Source organism: Peromyscus leucopus, chromosome 1, assembly GCF_004664715.2.
Source record: "Peromyscus leucopus breed LL Stock chromosome 1, UCI_PerLeu_2.1, whole genome shotgun sequence".
NCBI classification, from domain to species: Eukaryota; Metazoa; Chordata; class Mammalia; order Rodentia; family Cricetidae; genus Peromyscus; species Peromyscus leucopus.
The window spans coordinates 60389151-60409032 of NC_051063.1; the positions used below are offsets into that span (position 1 = coordinate 60389151).

Here is a 19882-nt window from a genome sequence, read left to right on the forward strand (position 1 = left end):
CAGAGGAAGTCCCCTCCTGACATATCCACTGACAATTGTCAGATGTATTGACTCACAACTTCCTTGTTCTGTGGCTATGAAGGTCATTTAACTGCTTCCACAGTGGAACATGAAATTCAGGGTGACCCAAATCCATGTTCCAAGGCCATATCACTTATATTTAGCTCAGAATAAAGTTGTTTTCTTTTTTGTTTTAATTTCCTTCAAAGCAGGTCAAGGGGCTGAGAAGATGGCTCTCCAGCATTGGTTGCTCTTACAGAGGACCCGATTTCTGTTCCCAGCACCTACATGGTAGCTCACAACCATCTGTAATTCCAGTTCCAGAAGATCCAATGCTCTCTTCTGGCTACCATGTGTAGCTGCATGCATGTGAACAAATCTACAAACACATATATATATATGAACAATAAACAAAATCTACAAAGCAGAGTCCATGTTCTTTGTCAAAAAATTTATACATGCTTATAAATGCATGTGGATATAGTTTAAACCTTGCTGTTTTTCTAGAGAATTCTAGTTAATAGAAGGCCTGTTATAGACAGCCTGCCTGAAACCCAGGTGAGTGATGGCCCTTTCATCTACGGAGAGAAGCTGGGGCCACAGGGTGCCCCACTAGGGCAGAGTTCCCCATGTCTAGAAGGAGAAGCTCATCTGACAGATAGGAGGCCACTTCAGGTCAGCTAGTGGAGGTTGATTCAGGAAGGAACAGACTCCCAGGGCCCACAAGGTACCAAAGGAGGGCTGCAGAGTGTGGTTGCCAGGGCAACCTCACCCCCAGAAAGGCCCTCCAGGGGAATGATGTGGCAAGAGCCTCTTTCTTGCATCTCTCCAGAACATGAGGCAGTGGGGGGGGGGGGGGGGGGGGGGGGGGGGTGGTGGTGGTGGTGGCGGCGGCGGCGGTGGCGGCGGCGGCGGCGGCGCTAGAGACGAGAAAGGAAGACGGAATCCCAGGGATGCCATTCCAAAGGTGCTGCCTGAGGCTCAGGACACAGGAGAGCAGAGGGCTGGAGGAGCCTTGAGTTCCATGGAACTGGTGTGAGCAAGGCCTTATCATCTCTTTCATCTTCCCCAGAGTGACATCAAGAGCCGGTGTCCATGCTCACTGAGTGGGTGCACACAATGCTGGTGTGGTGATGAGAGAGTGTGTCCGCAGAAGAGTGCAAAGACACCTGGGCATGAACCCACTCTGCAGACATGCCCAAAGGTGTGCCTCGACGATGGTGTTTATTAACCCAAGTAAGTCAACAACGTCACACTGCAATACAGAAGCAACTGGGCGCTAGCTGACTATGAAATTTCAGCACCACACCTGCTGTGTGCCGGCCACTGTGGCACAGGTGCCTCAGGTCACAGCCACAGCTGCTCTGTGACAGGGCACACTGGGCTCAGAGGAAATCTCCTAATTCCAGCCACCATGAGGCACTCCTGGCCTCATCCTTGGTTTCCGAGGGTCCCTTGTCTTCCCCACTGATGTCAGGGCCTACCACCTACACTCTGCAGCCTCTAGCTACAAAACAGTGATGTCTCCTCTCATCTGCATCCTGAGGCAGAGAAGAAACTGCAGGAAAACCACGCCAACCTGTAGACATAGATACCAAGTGGGTGAAGCCGCCAGAAATGTGAAGATGTTTGCTCCTGCGCAAGTCTAAGCAGACTAAAGCAAGTGGTATCAGTCGTTATTACAAAAGCATTGGTGTCGGACCAGCTCATTCCCCCCTTTTCTCTTTCCTTCTCTCTCCCCCACCTTGGAACCCACGCTGGCATCACTGTATAGCAGAGAATTTAGTGTGAGCGGCTGACTTCCTGCCTCCACCTCCCAAGGGCTGGGGTTGCAGGCTGCACCACCACCCCAGCTTCTGCCCTCTTTCCTCACTGTCATGGCTCCTCTTCATCTCAACTTGACTGCATTTAGAATGACTTAGGAGACACACCTCTGGGTATGTCTGTGAGGCTAGTTTCTGAAATGTTGAACTGAGTGGGAACACCCTCCCTCAACTTGGAACACCACCTTCCAGCAGGGAACCTGACATGAAGAGGTCTGAGAAAAGGCAGGTGCCCTATGCCTGCCTTCATGTGGTTTTTGTTGTTGTTGTTTCATGTTTTCCTGAATGTGTCTATTGCTGCTGCTGCTGTTGTAGCCACCAACCTCTGCTGATGTTAGACTCTGGCTTCTTCAGCCTTTCAACACAGACTAAAGGATGCAGACAGCGGCTGTTGGCCTTTCCAGCCCCTATTGCTGTGGGATGGTCTATATGTCAAATGCTCTGATTGGTCAATAAATAAAACACTGATTGGCCAGTGGCCAGGCAAGAAGTATAGACGGGACTAACAGAGAGGAGAATTGAGAGAACAGGAAGGTGGGAGGAGTCACTGCCAGCCACTGCCATGACAAGCAGCATGTGAAGATGCCGGTAAGCCACGAGCCACGTGGCAAGGTATAGATTTATGGAAATGGATTAATTTAAGCTATAAGAACAGTTAGCAAGAAGCCTGCCACGGCCATACAGTTTGTAAGCAATATAAGTCTCTGTGTTTACTTGGTTGGGTCTGAGTGGCTGTGGGACTGGCGGGTGACAAAGATTTGTCCTGACTGTGGGCAAGGCAGGAAAACTCTAGCTATACCTATGCCATGTGCCAATCCAACCAATTTCCTTTGTAAATATATATTTCCTAGAGAAGCTAACACAGCCACAAATGGTGGGATTCATTTCTGTGAAGTGTCTAGAACAACTCAAGGATCTAGATCAAGTGGCCCTGATCTCCCTGCTACAATACCTGGCTAAGTTTTTTTTTTTTTTTTTTTTTTTTTTTAGTTCAGTTGGCTCTAATTGACATCATGATGGTTGTGCTGTAGATGTATCCAGGCCACTGAGCAGTGGAGTGGGAGAACTGTGTACAAATTATACCTCAATAAAGCTGGGACAACAAGCAGGAGTGCATCACCCATCCTCACCACAGGGTACCCTGGACCCCCTGGGCAGCCATGCCACATCAGGACAAGGGCAACTGAAAAGACACAGGTCCATCTGGCTTTACCCACTGCTCCTGGTGATGTCAGTGGGTCAGCAGGATGAATCCCTCTTGCTCAAATGAAGAGAAGGTGACTCAATGGTAAGGACCCATTATCAAGGCAAGGCACAACTCAATGGTAAAGACCTATTATCAAGGCAAGGCACAACTCAATGGTAAAGACCCATTATCAAGGCAAGGCACAACTCAATGGTAAAGACCCATTATCAAGGCAAGGCACAACTTGCTTTGCCTCCAGGTTGATGACAGGAGTGTGTGCTCCCAAATGTTCACCTGCTACTCACATGTCCATTTGTTTTTGTTTGAGATAGGGTCTCAAGTAGCCAAGGCTGGCCCCAAACTCTCTGTGTATCAGAGGCTAGCCTTGAACTTCTGATCTTCCTACATCTGCCTCCTCAGTTTGGGGATTACAGGCTTATGATGCCACACCCAGTTTCTGCTGTGCTAGGGATGGAGCCCATGGTGTGCCAGGCAAACAGTCTGCCCACTGAGCCACACCCAGCCCCAGGTCACCTCTTTTTCTCATGGACCCTTGTCAACCACCCCGTTATGTTTGTTACATTTCTGGAGTGAAAATCACCCTTATAATGTTTTACAAAAAGAATGAAAAACACCATCCATTTCACGCCTGCATCATCCCTGGCAGTCCAAAATTAGCATAACAAATGTTCTGAAGGAACTCCTAAAAGAGACGCTGAGCAATCTTCAACACCGATATCCACAAGCCCTTCTCCGTGGCACTGCATCTCCTCCGGCAATGGGTGGTGACATCTTCTTTAACTCAAACTGGGATGTTCTTGGAAAAAGAAGCATTGTGCAGACATCTGTCTGGAGACACTCAGCCCACCTCTGGGTAGCAGGGACTATCTCCTCAGACCTCAGGGGCTCCTCACAATGCCCCTGCCTGTGCTCCCACTCTCTGAAGCGCCATCCCAGTGAGAAGCACAGACAAAAACTGTTGCCTTGAAACTAAGTCATCTCCAGAGCTTAGATGCCAACTTACTATTTTCTACTCATGGAGCCAACAAACACACATAGTCTGTGCCAGGTCCGAGCTGAGGAGCCAAGTGTACCTCACGGATGAATAACCAGATTCACCCTGAATGACGCCTTCCCAGAAGGCAGCTTTTGATCCCTACAAAATTAGGGGCAGCAGAAGTTGCTATGGGGGCTCTTTCCTTTTGAGGGAATAATCTCTGTGCATGTGTGGGTGTGTATGGGTACACGTATGTGTGCACTCCTGTGTATGCGTGTGGAGGCCAGAGGACAACTTTAAGTGCCATTCCTCAGAAGCGAGCCATCGACCTTGGGTTTTGAAACAGGTCTCTCATGGTGCGTTAGCTACTTTTCTGTCGCGGTGATAAAACACCATGGCCATGGCCACCTATAAAAGAAAGAGTTCATATTGGCTCGTGGGTCTTGACAGAGCGCCACGGCAGAAAGCGGCAAGCACAGTGGCAGGAGCCGGAAGCTGAGAACCAGAAGCAGAAGGAGTGAAGTAGGAGCAGGGCCAGGCTATAAGACCTCAAAGCCTCCTCCTCCTCCTGTTGCACTGCCCCCAGCAAGGCTGGACCTCCTAAACCTCCCCAAACAGCACCGCCAACCAGGGACCAACCTTCCAATGCCTGAGCCTTTGGGGGACAGAGTTCCCATTCAAACCATTGCACACCGGGACCTGGGCCTCATTGATCAGGCAAAGCTGGCTGCCTGGGGAGCCCCAGGGCCCCTTCTGCCTCTACCTCCCTAGCACTGGGATTATAAACACGAGCCACCAGGCCTGGTGTTTTATGTGGGTGCTGAGGTTCAAATGCAGCTCTTCCTGCTTGCAAGCCAAACAGTGTATTAACTGAACCACCTCCCCACCTCAGGAGCTTGTTTGTGATAGTCGTGTAAGCCTAGAACTGGCTGACCTCAAACTTACACATCCTCCTGCCTCTGCCTCCTGAACGCTGGGATGCCAGGCTTGTATGCCACTCCCTGGCAGGAGTTCTCCTACAGTGCTAAGTGGTATCGTCATCTGCTGCTCATGTTCTGTGAAGAGCTTTAGATAAAGCACAGACTTGAAGGCACTGGGTCACAGATGGCCTGAGATTTACATCCTCGAGGGACCATGTCCCCGAAGCCAGCAGGGAACAGACCCCTCCTAATCCCAATGCTGCCGTCTCTCACTAATTGAGATCAATTTGTCCTTATTAATGTCATGGCTGACTGAGAGTTCTCTCTCTTGAATAAATACCATTTCTTAAATACCAAACCTCTGAGGCGTATTCTCAAAATGTTAACAAGAAATGGAGAAGACTCACAGGCTAACACTATCTCCTGCACTGTCACATACCTGTGTATGTATGCTTGTGTGAGGGTACAGAGGTGTGGGGTACATAGGGTACATGTAGATGTGTGTACACGCACCTAGAGCCCAGAGGACGATGTCTTTCCTCAGGTGCGGTTCACATTTTTACCGGTATCTGTTTGTGTTGGCATGTGTATATGCAATATGTGTCCAACAGCTGAAGAGAGCAAAACAGGACATCCGATCCCCTGGAGCTAGAGTTACAAACAGCTGTGAGCTGCTATATGGATGCTAGGAACTGAATCCAGGTCCTCTGCAAGAGCAGCCTGTGCTCTTAACCAGTGAGTCATCCCTCTGCCCGCTCCTTTTTTTCTTTCAGAGCTGAGGACCGAACCCAGGGCCTTGTGCTTGCTAGGCAAGCGCTCTACCACTGACCTAAATCCCCAAACCCTGGCCCCCCTTTTAAAGAGGGCCTCCACTGGGCTAGAACCCACTAAGCAGGCTAGGCTGACTGGACAGTAAGGCCCAGGGATCCTCCTGTATCCGCCTCCCCAGTGTTTGGATTACAAGGCCACCACCCTCAGCTTTTTTTTTTTTTAATCAAAGTTTTGATGTAATGGATGAAAAAAAAAAAAGCTTCTTCCTCCATCCACATTAGCAACCAAGAGCTATGGTGCAAGCGTCTCATGTGTGGAGAGCTCGCTCCAAGCTGGTGCAGGCTGGGAGAATGACCAGCACCATCCAGGGCTCCCACAGCCCCCTGTGGAGACAAGACACCAGAGGCAGCAATGGAGACCACACACGGTCCTGTGTGGAGGGACTTATGTGCCTTCCATGCCTTCATCAACACTGGACTTGTGTGCAAACTGTCTTCTTCCTCGGAAGAGGCCTCCGTTGATCTTTGCCGTCTCGGGATTTGCTGATTGGCATGACCTTTCCTGCAGGATCATAGTCAGCTGTGGTTCTTCTCTAGAAAGACATGGATCCATAGCCCTGGCATCTCTCTTCCCAGACTCAGTGTTCCACTGGACTCTTACTCCAGACATGTCACTCGCTGCCCCAGGCATGCTTGGGCTTCTTACAGAGGCTTCTAGATCTAACAGAATAACGGGATCAATGCTGCATGTATCCAGAGACGTGTGAGGAATAACCATGGACCCATGGCTGCTCTCCATACCCCCAGGAAAACTAGCAATGGTGAATGGGAGCACATGAACATCTATTAAGAGAACCAGTGCCACATCCAACACATGACCCCCAAAGCCTCCCTGACTTCACAGAGGACCCAGTGGGGTGATCTTACTATGAGCACAAAAAAAAAAAAAATGCTCCTCCAAAACCAAATACTTCCCCAGAGGAACTGACTGCCCACTGTGAGCATCACATTGACCACCACAGTCCTGAGCCTAGGATATGAATTAACAGAGAGCTATGCAGCGCGTGTGTGCAAAGATCCAAAGGCTCTTGGCGGTGCTTACTACATTCAACTTGACAGGACCTAGAAGCACATGGAGAGAAACCTCTGCACACCTGTCAGGGAGTTTCTAGAGTTGGCTAACTGAGGTGGGAAGAGCCAGCAGCACCGTCTCATTATGCGGAGGTCCCATGAGCAAAACAAAAGGAACTGAGCACCAGCTTTCATGGCTCTGCTTCCTGACTGTGGATGTCACATGACCAGTTCTGGGTGCACTTGGTGCTGGAAACCTGCAGCATTCTCCATGGAATATAACACAGCCCGGTCTGTCTGTTAAAGTCATTCAGGAACATTCTGGAAAGTATGAGAGGCAGGGAAGGCTGACATCCACTGAGTGTCCTCTGTGGGCCACATAGGGAGCCAAGGGCCGGCTACTGTGATGTGACCTGGGACCTCAGCATGCTTAACCTTCATGCATAATACTATCCCAAGTCAGCCAGTGAGGCCGGAATGAAATGGGGACCCAAGTGCCACATTGCGTCCTGCACAGACCCCTCTGTCTCTGGAGAGAGGTTGAAGCTGATGACACTCCATAGTTTTGGTAGACATGGAGTCCCACTACGCCTGTGACATTCAAACTGTGCAGCACCTGAGGATCCTGGGTACATATCTAGTGTCTGAGTGAAGGCCCTGCCCCCCTCACCACCATGTCCCCTCTACAGTGAAGGTCTCCTACTACAGGGCTGTACTAGTGACTTTTCTCAATGATGTGACAAAATAATTAACAAAAGCAACTTAAGGGCCAGAGAGATGGCCCAATGGATGAAGACGCCCATCATCAAGACTAACGTCCACACAGTGGAAGGAGAGAACTGACCCTTTCAAGTTGTCCTCTGACCTTCCACACCCACGTATACACACACGAATAAATGAGTAAACAAATATAAGAAACTGAAAGCAGTGTGAGGGAATGGTTACTTTGGTTCATAGTCCCAAGGCACCATTCATCATGGTGGGGAAGGCAGGATGCCTGGGCTGTGGGGCGGCTGGTCACGTCACACCCATCGTGAGAAGCAGAGAAGTGAATGCTGGTGCTCAGCTCGCTTTTCTTCTTTATCCATTCCTGGATGCCAGTCCCTGAGATGGTGATGCCCACATTCAGGACCTTCCCTCCTTAGTTAAACCTCTCTGGAGCAGCTGAGGAGATGGCTCAGAGGGTAGAGAACCTATTGTACATGTCTGAGGAACAGAGTTCAGTTCCCCACCACACATGTAAAGATCTGGGCACAGGGGGGCACACATTTAATGTCAGTGCAGGGAGGTGGAGGCGGGACATTCCTGGGGGCTTCCTAGCCAGCCAGGCTAGATAGATCTGTGAGCTCCAGATTCAGTGAGAACTTGTGTCATGAAACAAGGTGGGGAGAAAACAAATAGAGAACTGACTCTGCTTTCTGCCTCCTTGTGTGGTGCAGTGTGTACATCCATATAACACACACACATACACACACACACACACACACACACACACACCACACACACACACTAATTTAAAAAACAAGGGGAAAAATCCTCTTGAAATGCCTCATAGACACACCCAAGGCGTGTTTCCTAGCTGATCCTAAATCCCAATGAGTTCAGAATCTGGACCAACCACAACTCTAATCATTTGCATTTTACAAGCTCCTCCTCTTGTGCACCTGGCACCGAGGTGCTCCGGGCTCGCACCACCCCCTAGTGGTAGGGATGAGAAACTACATGATGCTCTGAGCAGGCTGCTCTTTGCCCAGTAGCTGTCTGCCCAGATCCCTTTCCTGAGGGTCCAGGTCTGAGGCTGGACACCAGGGTCACAGAGATGGATGCTGTAGCTGTGCCTTGGTCATGGACTATTCATAACCCGCAACACAGAGAGCAAAACGTGCAACAGCAAGTAGTAGGCTCCTGCAAAGGTACGTCCGAAGGGAGACAGGAATTTCCCCGGCCAGGTGGGAGTAGGGCATGAGGTCCCGCTTGGCTGCAGAGCATGGGGTCTCTCTCACTTAGCTGCAGAGCTCCTGCCTCACTGAGTGCTCGAGGAGTCGCCTGCATCTAAGAGATGCTGTCTCCAGACAGTGGTGGCAGAGAGTGACTGGGACACTTTGATAAGCAGGGGCTTAGCTATGAGGCTGTCAGCGCCAGGCCCAGGGCACTCACGAGAAGCTGGCAGCCCATTTTTATCCAGGTCCAGGAAGAAAGAGACTAGAGGTCAGGCTTGGCTTTGGCATCTGGGTTTGGGCTGGACTGTAGCCTCCAGAATCCTGGAGAAGCTGAGAAGTTCCTCTTGGGGTGCAAGAGATGCATAAGGATTGAGCAGGGACCCAGACCTTCTAGGAAGCTGGGGTCGGGCGGAGCAGCAACAGAGATGACTTGGCCAGAGGGATAGCAGACCAGAAGCCCCTGGAGATCCCAAAAGCTATCTGCTCTTCAGCAACACATGGAAGGTCATGGAAGGATGGGAAGAGGAAATGTGAGAGATAAGCTTTCAAAACCCCAAATCAAATGTTGATTCATTTACATCACACACCCAGGTTGCTGGCTAAAAGAATCAAATCCTTCACACTGGTTACAAGTCACCCCGTTCCCGACCCACACCACACCTGTGCTGGCCATGTTTCACACGTGGCTCTTGCCCGGGTGTACAGAGAAAGTGGCTGGTGGTCCTCCTTGGTTCCTTAAACATGACTTAGGGAGACATGGGCTCTGCTCCTTTGTCACAGCCTGGAACAAGTGTGTCAGGCTTTAATTAATCACCATGTAGTGTCCACGTTACAGTGTCACCTACATCTGCCACGGCCAGGCAGATGGTCCTCCCAGGGAGCAATGGCCGCATTTTAACATCTGCCTGCTTGCCTCCAGTTACTGTTGGGCTCTGACGGGTGTCACCTGTGAAGTGCAAGCTCCTCCAGTACAAACCCCACAGACACCTCTGTCCGGGTGCCATCCCCAACAGTTCACCTCCCCCTTCCCCAACGCTTCCAAGTCCATCTGGCTCCCCACAGTGCTGGGTCTCCCCGAGCTCAGGGTTTCTCTGTGTGGCAATCTAGTCTTTCATTGGGGGCAGTGGCCTTCAGCAGGCCCAGGAGTGTCCCTTGTGAGAATGTGTGCTAATCACATGACTGGACACCCTACCCTTGCAGGTGTGGGAAGGATGACCACAGCTCTTGGCAGTGAATTTTCCCTGCTGCCTCCAAAGTGCTTGGGCCCTGACATTCCTCTGAAACTGGGGTTTCCCTGCAAACCTTTAGGATGCCATCTTTATTTCTGTTCCCAGAGCTCTGGGCCACTGGGACACTTGTCTCTGCTAGGACATCTCTCCGACATCATACTGTGTTCTGAGACGCTTCCAGCTGTGGGCCCCATGCCCTTCCTCTCGGGTACTGTCCTGAGAGGTCTCTGCGTGTTTCTTCTTCCTCTGGAAATCCACGTTCAGACCCTGAACCTGGCTACTCCTCGGTCAGCTTTGCACTAACCTTGGCCTCCCTCCAGCTGCTGTTGTCTCTTTGCTAGTGTTCCTCTGGAGAGCCTTGAATGCCACCTCTCACGGAGGCCATGTCCATTCCCGCCACACCGAGGATATCAGGTCAGGACAATTTGGAAGGTCCCTTCCGTGCCCCAAGTTGTCTCTGTTCCCACCTAGCATCTTCACTTCCGATGTCCAGTCTTCCTTTCACTTGGGCTGCCCTCCCTTTAATGGCGGGCTATCCTCAGCTATCTGTCCCCACTTTTAGTGTGAAGTGTTTACATGCAAAGAGGAAACTGTGTATATACGGTGTGGGGTGTCTCTCAACATCAACTTCTTCAGGTGCTCCTGCTGGAGTGGGACACTGGCAAAAGGGATCTATTTATAGAGGTGCCAGCTCACACACACACACACAGGTCCTGAAGCATGGGTGTGCTTGGCATGCTTGGGAAAAGGCCAGCGGCTGGGGTGGCTGGAGTGAGGGTGGAAAGGAAGTGAGTGAGCTGAGAGAGGGCCATTTGTGAGGACCAGTGTAGTGACTGAGTTACTTGTCTCATCACTGGGATAAAACTAAAGGGTGGGAGGCTTTATTCTGGTTCACAGTTTGAGGGTACAGTGCATCATGGTGGGGAAGGCATGGGGCAGGAGCATGAGGTGTCTGCAGTCAGGAAGCAGAGAGAAATGAACACAGGTATTCAACTCCTTTTCATTCAGTCTGGAATCCCAGATGATAGGATGGTGCTCCCCCCCCCCCATTCAGGGTGGGTCTTCACTCCCCAAATAACCCAGTCTAGACACTCCTTCAGCTGTGTCCAGAGGCTGGTCTCCAGTGTGAGTCTAGATCCTATTCAGTTGCCCATCATCATTAAGCAACAAAGGAACCTACTTCAGGAATGACTCCCAGGTCCACTGTGCACTTGGGATACAAGGTAATAGGACTCAGGTTCAGGTTCTCACTTCTTAAAATTCCAATTCCATTGTCTCGTGCCCCATAAACTGACAGTGGGCTCTATGATCTATCTCAGAGCCAAGACAACTCATGCATGGTCTAAGATCTCACCCACACTGCCAATAACGTGGCATGATGACTGGCCCTCACAAGGAATGATTGATTTCCACCTGTCTTCTGCTCTGCTGGCCATGCACACAGAATCAAATCCAAAGCCCTTGCCAAGCCTTATGGCCCTGCTCATATCCAACCACAGGTGCCGGGCTCTGTACCCTCCCCAACTAGCCAGCTTTGCCGTTCCAAAAACCCATCAGGCACATGCAGACCCCAGGGCCTTTGTACAAGCTACCAGCTCTAGATACAAGCTATCATCTCAAGATAGCTCTAGTACAAGCTATCATCTCAAGATAGCTCTAGTACAAGCTATCATCTCCTTCTGCCAGAGATCCAAAGGTCCCCCTCCCTCCGTCCCTCCCTTTCTCCTGGCCTCTGCTCTGGTGTAGCGAAGGCCGTCTGGGGTACCAGCCTCCATTCCACTTTGCTCTCCCACCATGCTTTGCTTCTCTTGCTGTTTAGCAGACCTGACATAGTACAGTACATGTCTGTCTACTTGCTGGCTACCTGTCTGCCTAATGCACTCTTGGTGGGAGCAGGGTGTGGCCTGGCTGGCCTCATTTCCCCCAGCACCTGCAAGCAGCATCACCTGCTAATGGCAGTCACTCCAAGTGTAGTGGGCATTGGCCTGGCTGAGATGGCAGATTCTACTCAGATCACTTTCCATCATAAATATGTATCGTCTGCCAGTCACATTTTGGGTAGTTCGGGCTCCTGTCCCTCGTCTAGAAATACAACTTCAACTCCCCTGTTTCTATGGGAACACAGAGCCTGAATCCCAAATAAGACTTGCAGAATTTTGGAGAGCAGAGACATAAAAATGAGCGGCTTCCCCAGCCACATGCCCTTGGTGGGAACAGCAGGCTACCAGCCAGCCCGGTCAACGATGCTTTCCCTCAGGCTACCATATCTTTGCCTGACTCCAGACCCTGCACTGTGGTGATGAACAAGAGATACATTATTTTGGGACTTGGGAGATGATGGCTCCCACATGAGGACCCAAGTTTGATCTCCGGATCTCACTTTTTAAAAAGTAGGGGTATGGTGGCATGGGCCTGCAAGGCCAGCATTGAGGGGTGCCCAGCAGGAAGGTCCCTGGGGTCCTGTGACCCACCAGTGTGGTGAAATAGTGTACCCTAATAAACTTATCTGAGGTTCAGAGGACAGAGCCAGCCACTAGATTAGACATAGAGGCCAGACAGTGGTGGCACACACCCTTAATCCTATCATTCGGGAGGCAGAGATTCGTGTGGATCTCTGTAAGCTCAAGGCCACACTGGAAACAGAGCCAGGCAGTGGTGGCACACACCTTTAATCCCAGTACTGGGAAGCACACATGCCTTTAATCCCAGGAAGTGACGGCAGGGTGGAGAAAGGTATATAAGGCACGAGAAATAGGAACTCACGCTCTTTAGATGGAGGATTTCATAGAGATAAGAAGTTGTGGCTAGCTGTTGTACTTGTCTGATCTTTCAGCTTTTGCCCCAATATCTGGCTCTGGGTTTTTTTTTTATTATTATTATTATAAGACCTTTTAAGATTCATATTACACACCAGCCCAGCCTAATTGACAGATTCAAGATCAAGGGAGAGACCCAGTCTCAAAACACAGGGCAGACAGTATATTGTGAAGAATGACACACAGGTGCATGTACACACATGCACACATGAACCTGTACGTGAACATGCATACACACACATCACATCACATATTTGGCTTTTACCTCCATTCATAGAGCAGAGCTCTTAACAACCCTTGGGATTCTCTAGGTATAGACATAAGAATGAGAAAGGACCATTTAGTTCCCAGTCTTTCTCAGGTCAAGGCTAATGCAGGGACATCAGCAGATCAGAACTGGGGTTTGCAGCCTTCCCCCTCAGGGCTGGAGGCTGGACTGATCACACTAACCAATGACACCATGGCCACTCCTAAGATGACAGGAAGGAGGACACCGGGCCACAGCTCCTTGTGGGGACAGGCTAAACAGAGTCCTGGCTAGATCTACACGGAAACTCCCTGAGAACAGCCATGCATGGGCATGTGTGTGTCCAGGTTCAGTTCCTCGTGGGCTCTGCCAAGGCCAGCTCATCCCATGTATAATTCAGCTGGGAACACTACAGTGAGGCATCTCAGAACCCAGCTTATGACCTCACGAAGAGGAAATCCGTAGAGAAGACAAAGCGATCTTAATCTTAAAACAAATATACACGATACCAATAGCACTGGGTACCCCTGAACCCTCAACAAGGAAAGACATTCCAAACCCCTGGAGAAAGGGGCCCCAGAATAGCCTGGAAGTCTTATTCATTTTCCAGCAAACCACAGCCTCTAGAACCATGATATTACCCAGAGCCAAGTGACAGTCAGTACTGGCCAGTGCCTAGGGTGAGCAGCTGCTTTAAAACAGGGCGAGTACAAGGACTACAGGATCCTGGTCACCAACAAAGGGCTTTACCCTCTGATCCTGAATGACAAGAAAAACCTTCATCTCTCTCCTTCTGCATTGCTCAATCATGGGAAACCTCCACTCTACAGTGGGATGCGTTAGGAGATGTGGATTGTCCAGCTGAACATCAAATATCACCATCAACTGAGGAAGTCAAGCCCACAGAGTCATGGCCCATGTGCTCCCTTTGTATGAACTGTCCAGAAGAGAAGGCTCCGTTGAGGCAGAAAGTGGTTGAGTGACTGCCTTGGGGGTGGGGGAGGGGCTGGAAGTGGCACCTTAGTGGGGACGTGACCTCCTTTGGGGGTGAGGGTAGAGTTCTCAGCCAGATGGTAGTAAAGGCTGAGCAACATTCTGGATGCCCTTAATGCCACCAAATTTGTTTTACCAGATCTTCTAAAAAGGTTAAGATGGTAACACTTGTGTCCCATGCATCTTCCCTAGTTTATCAACAATCATGAGCCGAGTTGTATGTTCCCAGAAGGTCATGGGCCAGGCAAGGCCCAGTGAAGGTTGTACTCCCTCCATGCTGGAATGGGAGTGGAGGAGAATACAGGAAGCGATAAGCCCCTGCCCGTCAAATTCACACTTTCTGAGACAAACTATTTAGTCAGCGCTTTCCAACAGCTGCAGATTGAAAGTGGTCTTACTGCATTGCCCTTCTAGAACCTTCTACAGAGATGAGTCTCTGCATTATTACCACAGTTTGGTCTGAAGGAAGCAGGCTGCATGGACAGGCAACCGGAACCACCTCAGGTGCCATGCAACAGGAATGCAGAGCAGCCTCCCCGCAGGAGGTACTGTGGCCACAGTCACTGGCCCGATGCAGCCTGGGAGCTGCAGCCTGCCATGGTGGAGTCAGGGGCTCTCTTTACCTGAAATGGTGTCTGGCTGTTGTAGTTTTTCAATTCCTTGTTTCCACCCCGAAATAGCAGCACTCTGGCACAGCTGTCCTGCAAATGATAAAGTGAAAGTCCACTTGTGAGCTGGTGGTATGGTCTTTATCGGGAGAGGATGGCTGCCAAGTTCAGGCTCTCCGAAAGCCTTGTGTGGTGCTTCCCGAGAGAACAAAGACAGGCTGGGGGTGGGGAAGCCGGTAAAGCACATGCCATACAAGCGTGAGGACCTGAGTTTGAGCCCCAGAACCCATGTAGAAAGGTCAGGTGCTGGGACCGGAGATGCGGCTCAGGGGTGAAGAGTGGGTGATGCTCTGGCAGAGAATCCAAGACTGGTTCCCAGAACCCACATCGCTGCTTACAAACACCTCCAGCTCCTGGGCAACCCCTCCCCGGCTCCTGCAGTCCTTTCAAAAGTGCCTCAGTTCTCACAGACATTCCTACAAACGGCTAGGAATAAATCCTCCCCTGGCCCTGTCATCCATACCCACCCAGGTGGGACAGAGGAAGAATCCCAGAAAACCTTTCCACCCACCCACAAAGGGGCTGCTCCAGAGTCCATATGAACTAACCCCAGAAGCCTGACCCACAATTTCGATGATGGCCAGGCTGCAAAGGCAGAATTCATTCTGACACGGCAGCTCTGGCTTGAGTGGAGACCAAACATTTCAGTTGGGCAGTTCAATAGTTTGGCTAAGGAACCACCCCTAGGAAGGAGGAGACACCCCTAGGAGGAAGGGATGACCCCTAGCAAGGAGAGGTCACCCCTAAGAAGGTGGGGACACTTTAAGCCATGTTAAAGAGATGGAAGGAATAATTATCCCTTTCATGAGATACTGTACTTTTTCTTCCCAGAAGTCCCTCTGCCTAGCAGAGCCCCTATCATCCTCCATGTGGTCTGTTGAGTCTGCGACCTTTCTGATTCAGGTCTCAAAAGGCAGAGCTTTCCCCTTTCCTTCTTTCCTGTGTCTGCCTTTGGGATGCCGGCCAGAGCTGAGTGTGCTTTCTTTTGGTATGCTGGGCTTTCTTTCTCAAGCCCGTTCCGCATCATGCCGCTGCTCATCCTCTCCATGTCTGACCTTCAGGCATAGTTTTCCCCTTCTCTCCATTCTCCCTCAGGCAGCTGCTGAGACTCACAGCTTGCCTGCCCTGGGGATTTTCTTCAAAACTCTAATAAAAGCTTCCATTTGAGTCTGTTGTTACATTCTTTTATTAATGAAACTAGGAACCCCAAGAGGGGGCCCTGATTTCTCTGATATCATAGGGCAACCCTGGCAGGACTCTCCCAAATTCTTAGTTAACAGTTCCAGTCAGTCAGCTGCTTCAGAACTGAAGGGCCAGGGGTTTCTGCAGCTTCCTAACAGTTATGCTTCAACACACGTGTGCATATGTGTGAGTGTGTGTGTGTGTGCACGTGCATGTGTGCACACGCCTGGGCAAGCATGCATTCTATACCTCACTATCCCACCTCCCTCGCCTGGCACAGCACTCCACTGGGTAACAAGAGGTCCATGTCACAAGAAGGAAGTAGAAGTTGTGGGGATGCCTTTGCTTGAATCGGATAAGAATGGAAATGAAGGGTTAGGTGAGAAAACAGGGCAATCTGGAGCTTCAGGAGGGTGAGGATGGCAGCCCCAAGGCATTGATGCAGAGCTTAACCATTCCCCTGCACTCTCTTGATGGCTTGAATCTTATCTGGCAGGTTTCCATTCTTTAAAAAAAAATCAATGAAGTATGAATACATCAGCAATTTGTGTTCACCTTCTAAGGCCCATTCCCTTGCCAGTTTTTCTCTTTGTGCAAATTTCTGAGACACTTAAAAATATGTAGCTTTGCCGGGCGTGGTGGCGCACGCCTTTAATCCCAGCACTCGGGAGGCAGAGCCAGGCGGATCTCTGTGAGTTCGAGGCCAGCCTGGGCTACCAAGTGAGCTCCAGGAAAGGCACAAAGCTACACAGAGAAACCCTGTCTCGAAAAACCAAAAAAAAAAAAAAAAAAAAAAAAAAAAAAAAATATGTAGCTTCCCCAAGAGGAGTCTTTCTGAAGCCACCCTGCACCTAGCCACGGGCCTCATGCCTCGGGCTCCATGAGCTGTGGCCCTTGATATCCTGTCCACTTTGCAGGTGAAGGGACAGACTGAAAGTCACAGTCATCCATGCATATGGGGAGTGGACAAGCCAATGACCATGCCAGTCCCTAGGGACACAGAATCAAAGTAGAGGGTTACTGTGTGCATGTGTGAGCTTGGGATAGGCAGAGTGGTGGGGGGAGGAGAAGCAGCCAGCTCAGGATGGGCTGTTCTGAAGGTCTTTGTGTGGCCTTCAAAAGTGGACAGTTTGGGGCTGGAGAGATGGCTCAGCTGTTAAGAGCACTGACTGTTCTTCCAGAGGTCCTGAGTTCAATTCCCAGCAACCACATGGTGGCTCACAACCATCTGTAATGAGATCTGGCGCCCTCTTCTGGCATGTAGGCAGAACACCGTATACATAATAAATAAATCTTAAAAAAAAAAAGTAGACAGTTTGATGAAGATGAGGCAGGAGGTCAATAGCTGAGCCCTGGTGTGAGAAGGAGAGAAGCTGTGGTCACAGATGGCAGGATCCCCACAGACAGACAAATGCAAAGATATTGTAGAAACAGCCAGGTGTGAGGGAATCATGGATGGCACTATGGGGCAGGTCTCAGAGACAATTTATAGCGACAGGTGTACTTGGACAGTGAATACTGTGGTCCTGGGAGGGGTATCAGAGGCCTTGGCGGGGACAGGTCATGGAACAGGTGGGAATGGATCAAGAGTGGACAGACCTGGACAAGCAGGATGGGTGTCACCTGGGCATGGGTAAGGTATGATCTGGGGCATGTGCTTCGGGAGAGCTTGGAAGTGGAATGTTTCTACTCATCTTGGCACACAGTAGAGAAGGATAAAACCAGAGTTGCAGCCCATGATAGTCCAGAAGGGCCAGCAATGCCACCAAGACCAACCCAAGACTTCATGTCCTAGCACAGCTACATGAGGCACCATCACAAGAATGTCATAGACTTGAGTCATTCATTGTTCAGACATGAAGCAAGACCTCATTTCCAGGTGAAGTTATCCTTGAACATAAACCTGTAAAGGCAGCCATGGATCAAACATGCATGCACTCAGGAAAAGGCTGGCATGTAAAGGGTTAAGATACAGACATCACCAAGGTGATTCTGCAGCCTTCAATAGTGTACTGCAAAAAAGGACCAGGCTAGTTGAGACCACTTACTTCACATGCTCCAGGGCACCAGGCTTTGGCTTAACCTGTACCCACTTAGCTCCATCCAGCCCCTGAAGGCTGGGGGACAGGAAGCAGAGTTGGAATGGAAGCCTTACTTCACCACTTCCTAACCTGGATCTGCTGACCAGTATGAAGAAAACACCAGGCAATGGTATCCACAAGGCTCTCAGATGAAAGGCTGTATGGATGCCATCTGTCCTAGTTCACTTTGTCAACTTGATACAGCATGGAGTCAGCTGAGAAGGGAGTCTCAGTTGAAAGACTGCCAGATCAGATTGGTCTGTGGGAATGTCTGGAGGTGACTGTCTTGATTGTTAATTAATATAGAAGGGATCAGCCCACTGTGGGCAGCACCATTCCCTAGGTGGGTGGTCCTGGGAATGGTAGCTAAGCATGAGCCTGAGTGAGCCAGCAAGCAACATTCCTCCATCATTTCTACTTCAAGTTTTTGCCCTGGTTTTCCTCACTGATGAACTGTAACCTGGAAGTGGAAGCCAAATACACCCATTCCCCTCCTAGTGGCTTTTGGTCAAAGTTGCTTTATTACATCACCAGACAGCAGTCCATTCTGAGAGACCCACAGCCATGATGCCTATGGAGATGATGGCCCTCAGACGGCCCCAGGGAAGAAGCCACAGAGTGGACACATGTCCCACGAGAAACCAGCAAGGCACAGAGATACACATTGAAAACACTCCCCTCCGCACACATATAAATGGCATACCACCAAGAGGAAGAGTGCATGTTTGTGTGTATGCGTGTATATGTGTGCATGTGTGCTTTATGTGTGTGTGTGCTTTGTGTGTGTGTGTGTGTGTGTGTGTGTGTGTGTGTGTGTGTGTGTGTGTATCTTCTAGACAAAGTAGGCTGCTCTAGTAACCTTTGATATTTAAGCTTCCTCTGATCCCTCATTATCCAGGGTGTTGCTTTCTCCCTCGGGAGCTCTTGGGAAGCCAGTGTGAGGCGGGAGAGTCCAAAGATTAGAATCAATTTGCTGCTTACAATCAAAGCCCTAATTAGTTGATTGCATGAGAGGAAAGAGAATATTCTGATCACAGTGTGTTTTATTAGAAGTGTCCTGATGAAATTGATAAAGCACGCGTAGCTTTCTACACACCTGGGGCTTCCAGATCTAAGGATTGGCTCATTAAAGACAATCGTCATTATATCACCACCACCACCACCACCACCATTACCATCACTGAGTTTAATATCACCATCATCACTACCACTATCATCACTTCGTCATCACTGTCATCACTAACTTTACCATCACCATCACCACCACCATCATCAACTTCACTACATCAACTTCACCATAAGTATCACAACCATCACTATCATCATCACCATCCTCATTATCATTCTGCTCTCTTCACCATAATAGCATCTTCATCACTATAATCACCATCACTACCATCATCTCATTATCACCAGCATCACCAACATTACCTCCATCATCTCCATGAACATCATCACCATGATTACCATCACTGCCACCACCATTATTACCTTCAATACCACCACTACAGCCTTGAGTTGCTGAGCCCTCCCCCCATGCCAGGTATCACAGATGTTTGGTTTCTACTTCAGCCTCTTAGTCATCCCAGACTCACGGGCTACCCAAATGCACACCCAGGTCCCAGTTTATGCTCAGTGGAGCCCAGTGGGCCAGGCCTCCTTATCACTACCGCATGTCTCTGAGGTCGCTTCTCTCCTTGCCCCAATCCTGACCTTCTGAATTCCATCCCTCCCTGGGGCATATCCTCAGCATCATGATCTGACTCCTATGTAATGGTGCTGATGTGGTCTCTGTCATCCACAGCCAAGTCTGTGCATCCACATAGATCACTTGTCAGTGGACAGAGGCCAGCAAGGTGATGATACAGAGGGGACAGACTGAAGGCTGGGTTATCCTTCACTCCTGGGACAGCTCCTGTGAGTTCCGGGAAGCTATGCAAGACTGATTTTGAAGCTGTG

General features: G+C 50.0%; 1 protein-coding gene across 6 annotated transcripts in view; it reads right to left on the bottom strand.

The window, feature by feature from the left end:
• The window catches only part of Shank2 (SH3 and multiple ankyrin repeat domains 2), a 471427-nt gene that overhangs the window by 328937 nt on the left and 122608 nt on the right, over positions 1-19882 (bottom strand). For all 6 annotated transcript variants that reach the window (XM_037208746.1, XM_037208750.1, XM_037208747.1 and 3 more), the window contains exon 10: positions 14616-14693. In XM_037208746.1, coding sequence (XP_037064641.1) covers positions 14616-14693 — 78 coding nt within the window. The remainder of the gene's footprint in view (positions 1-14615; positions 14694-19882) is intronic.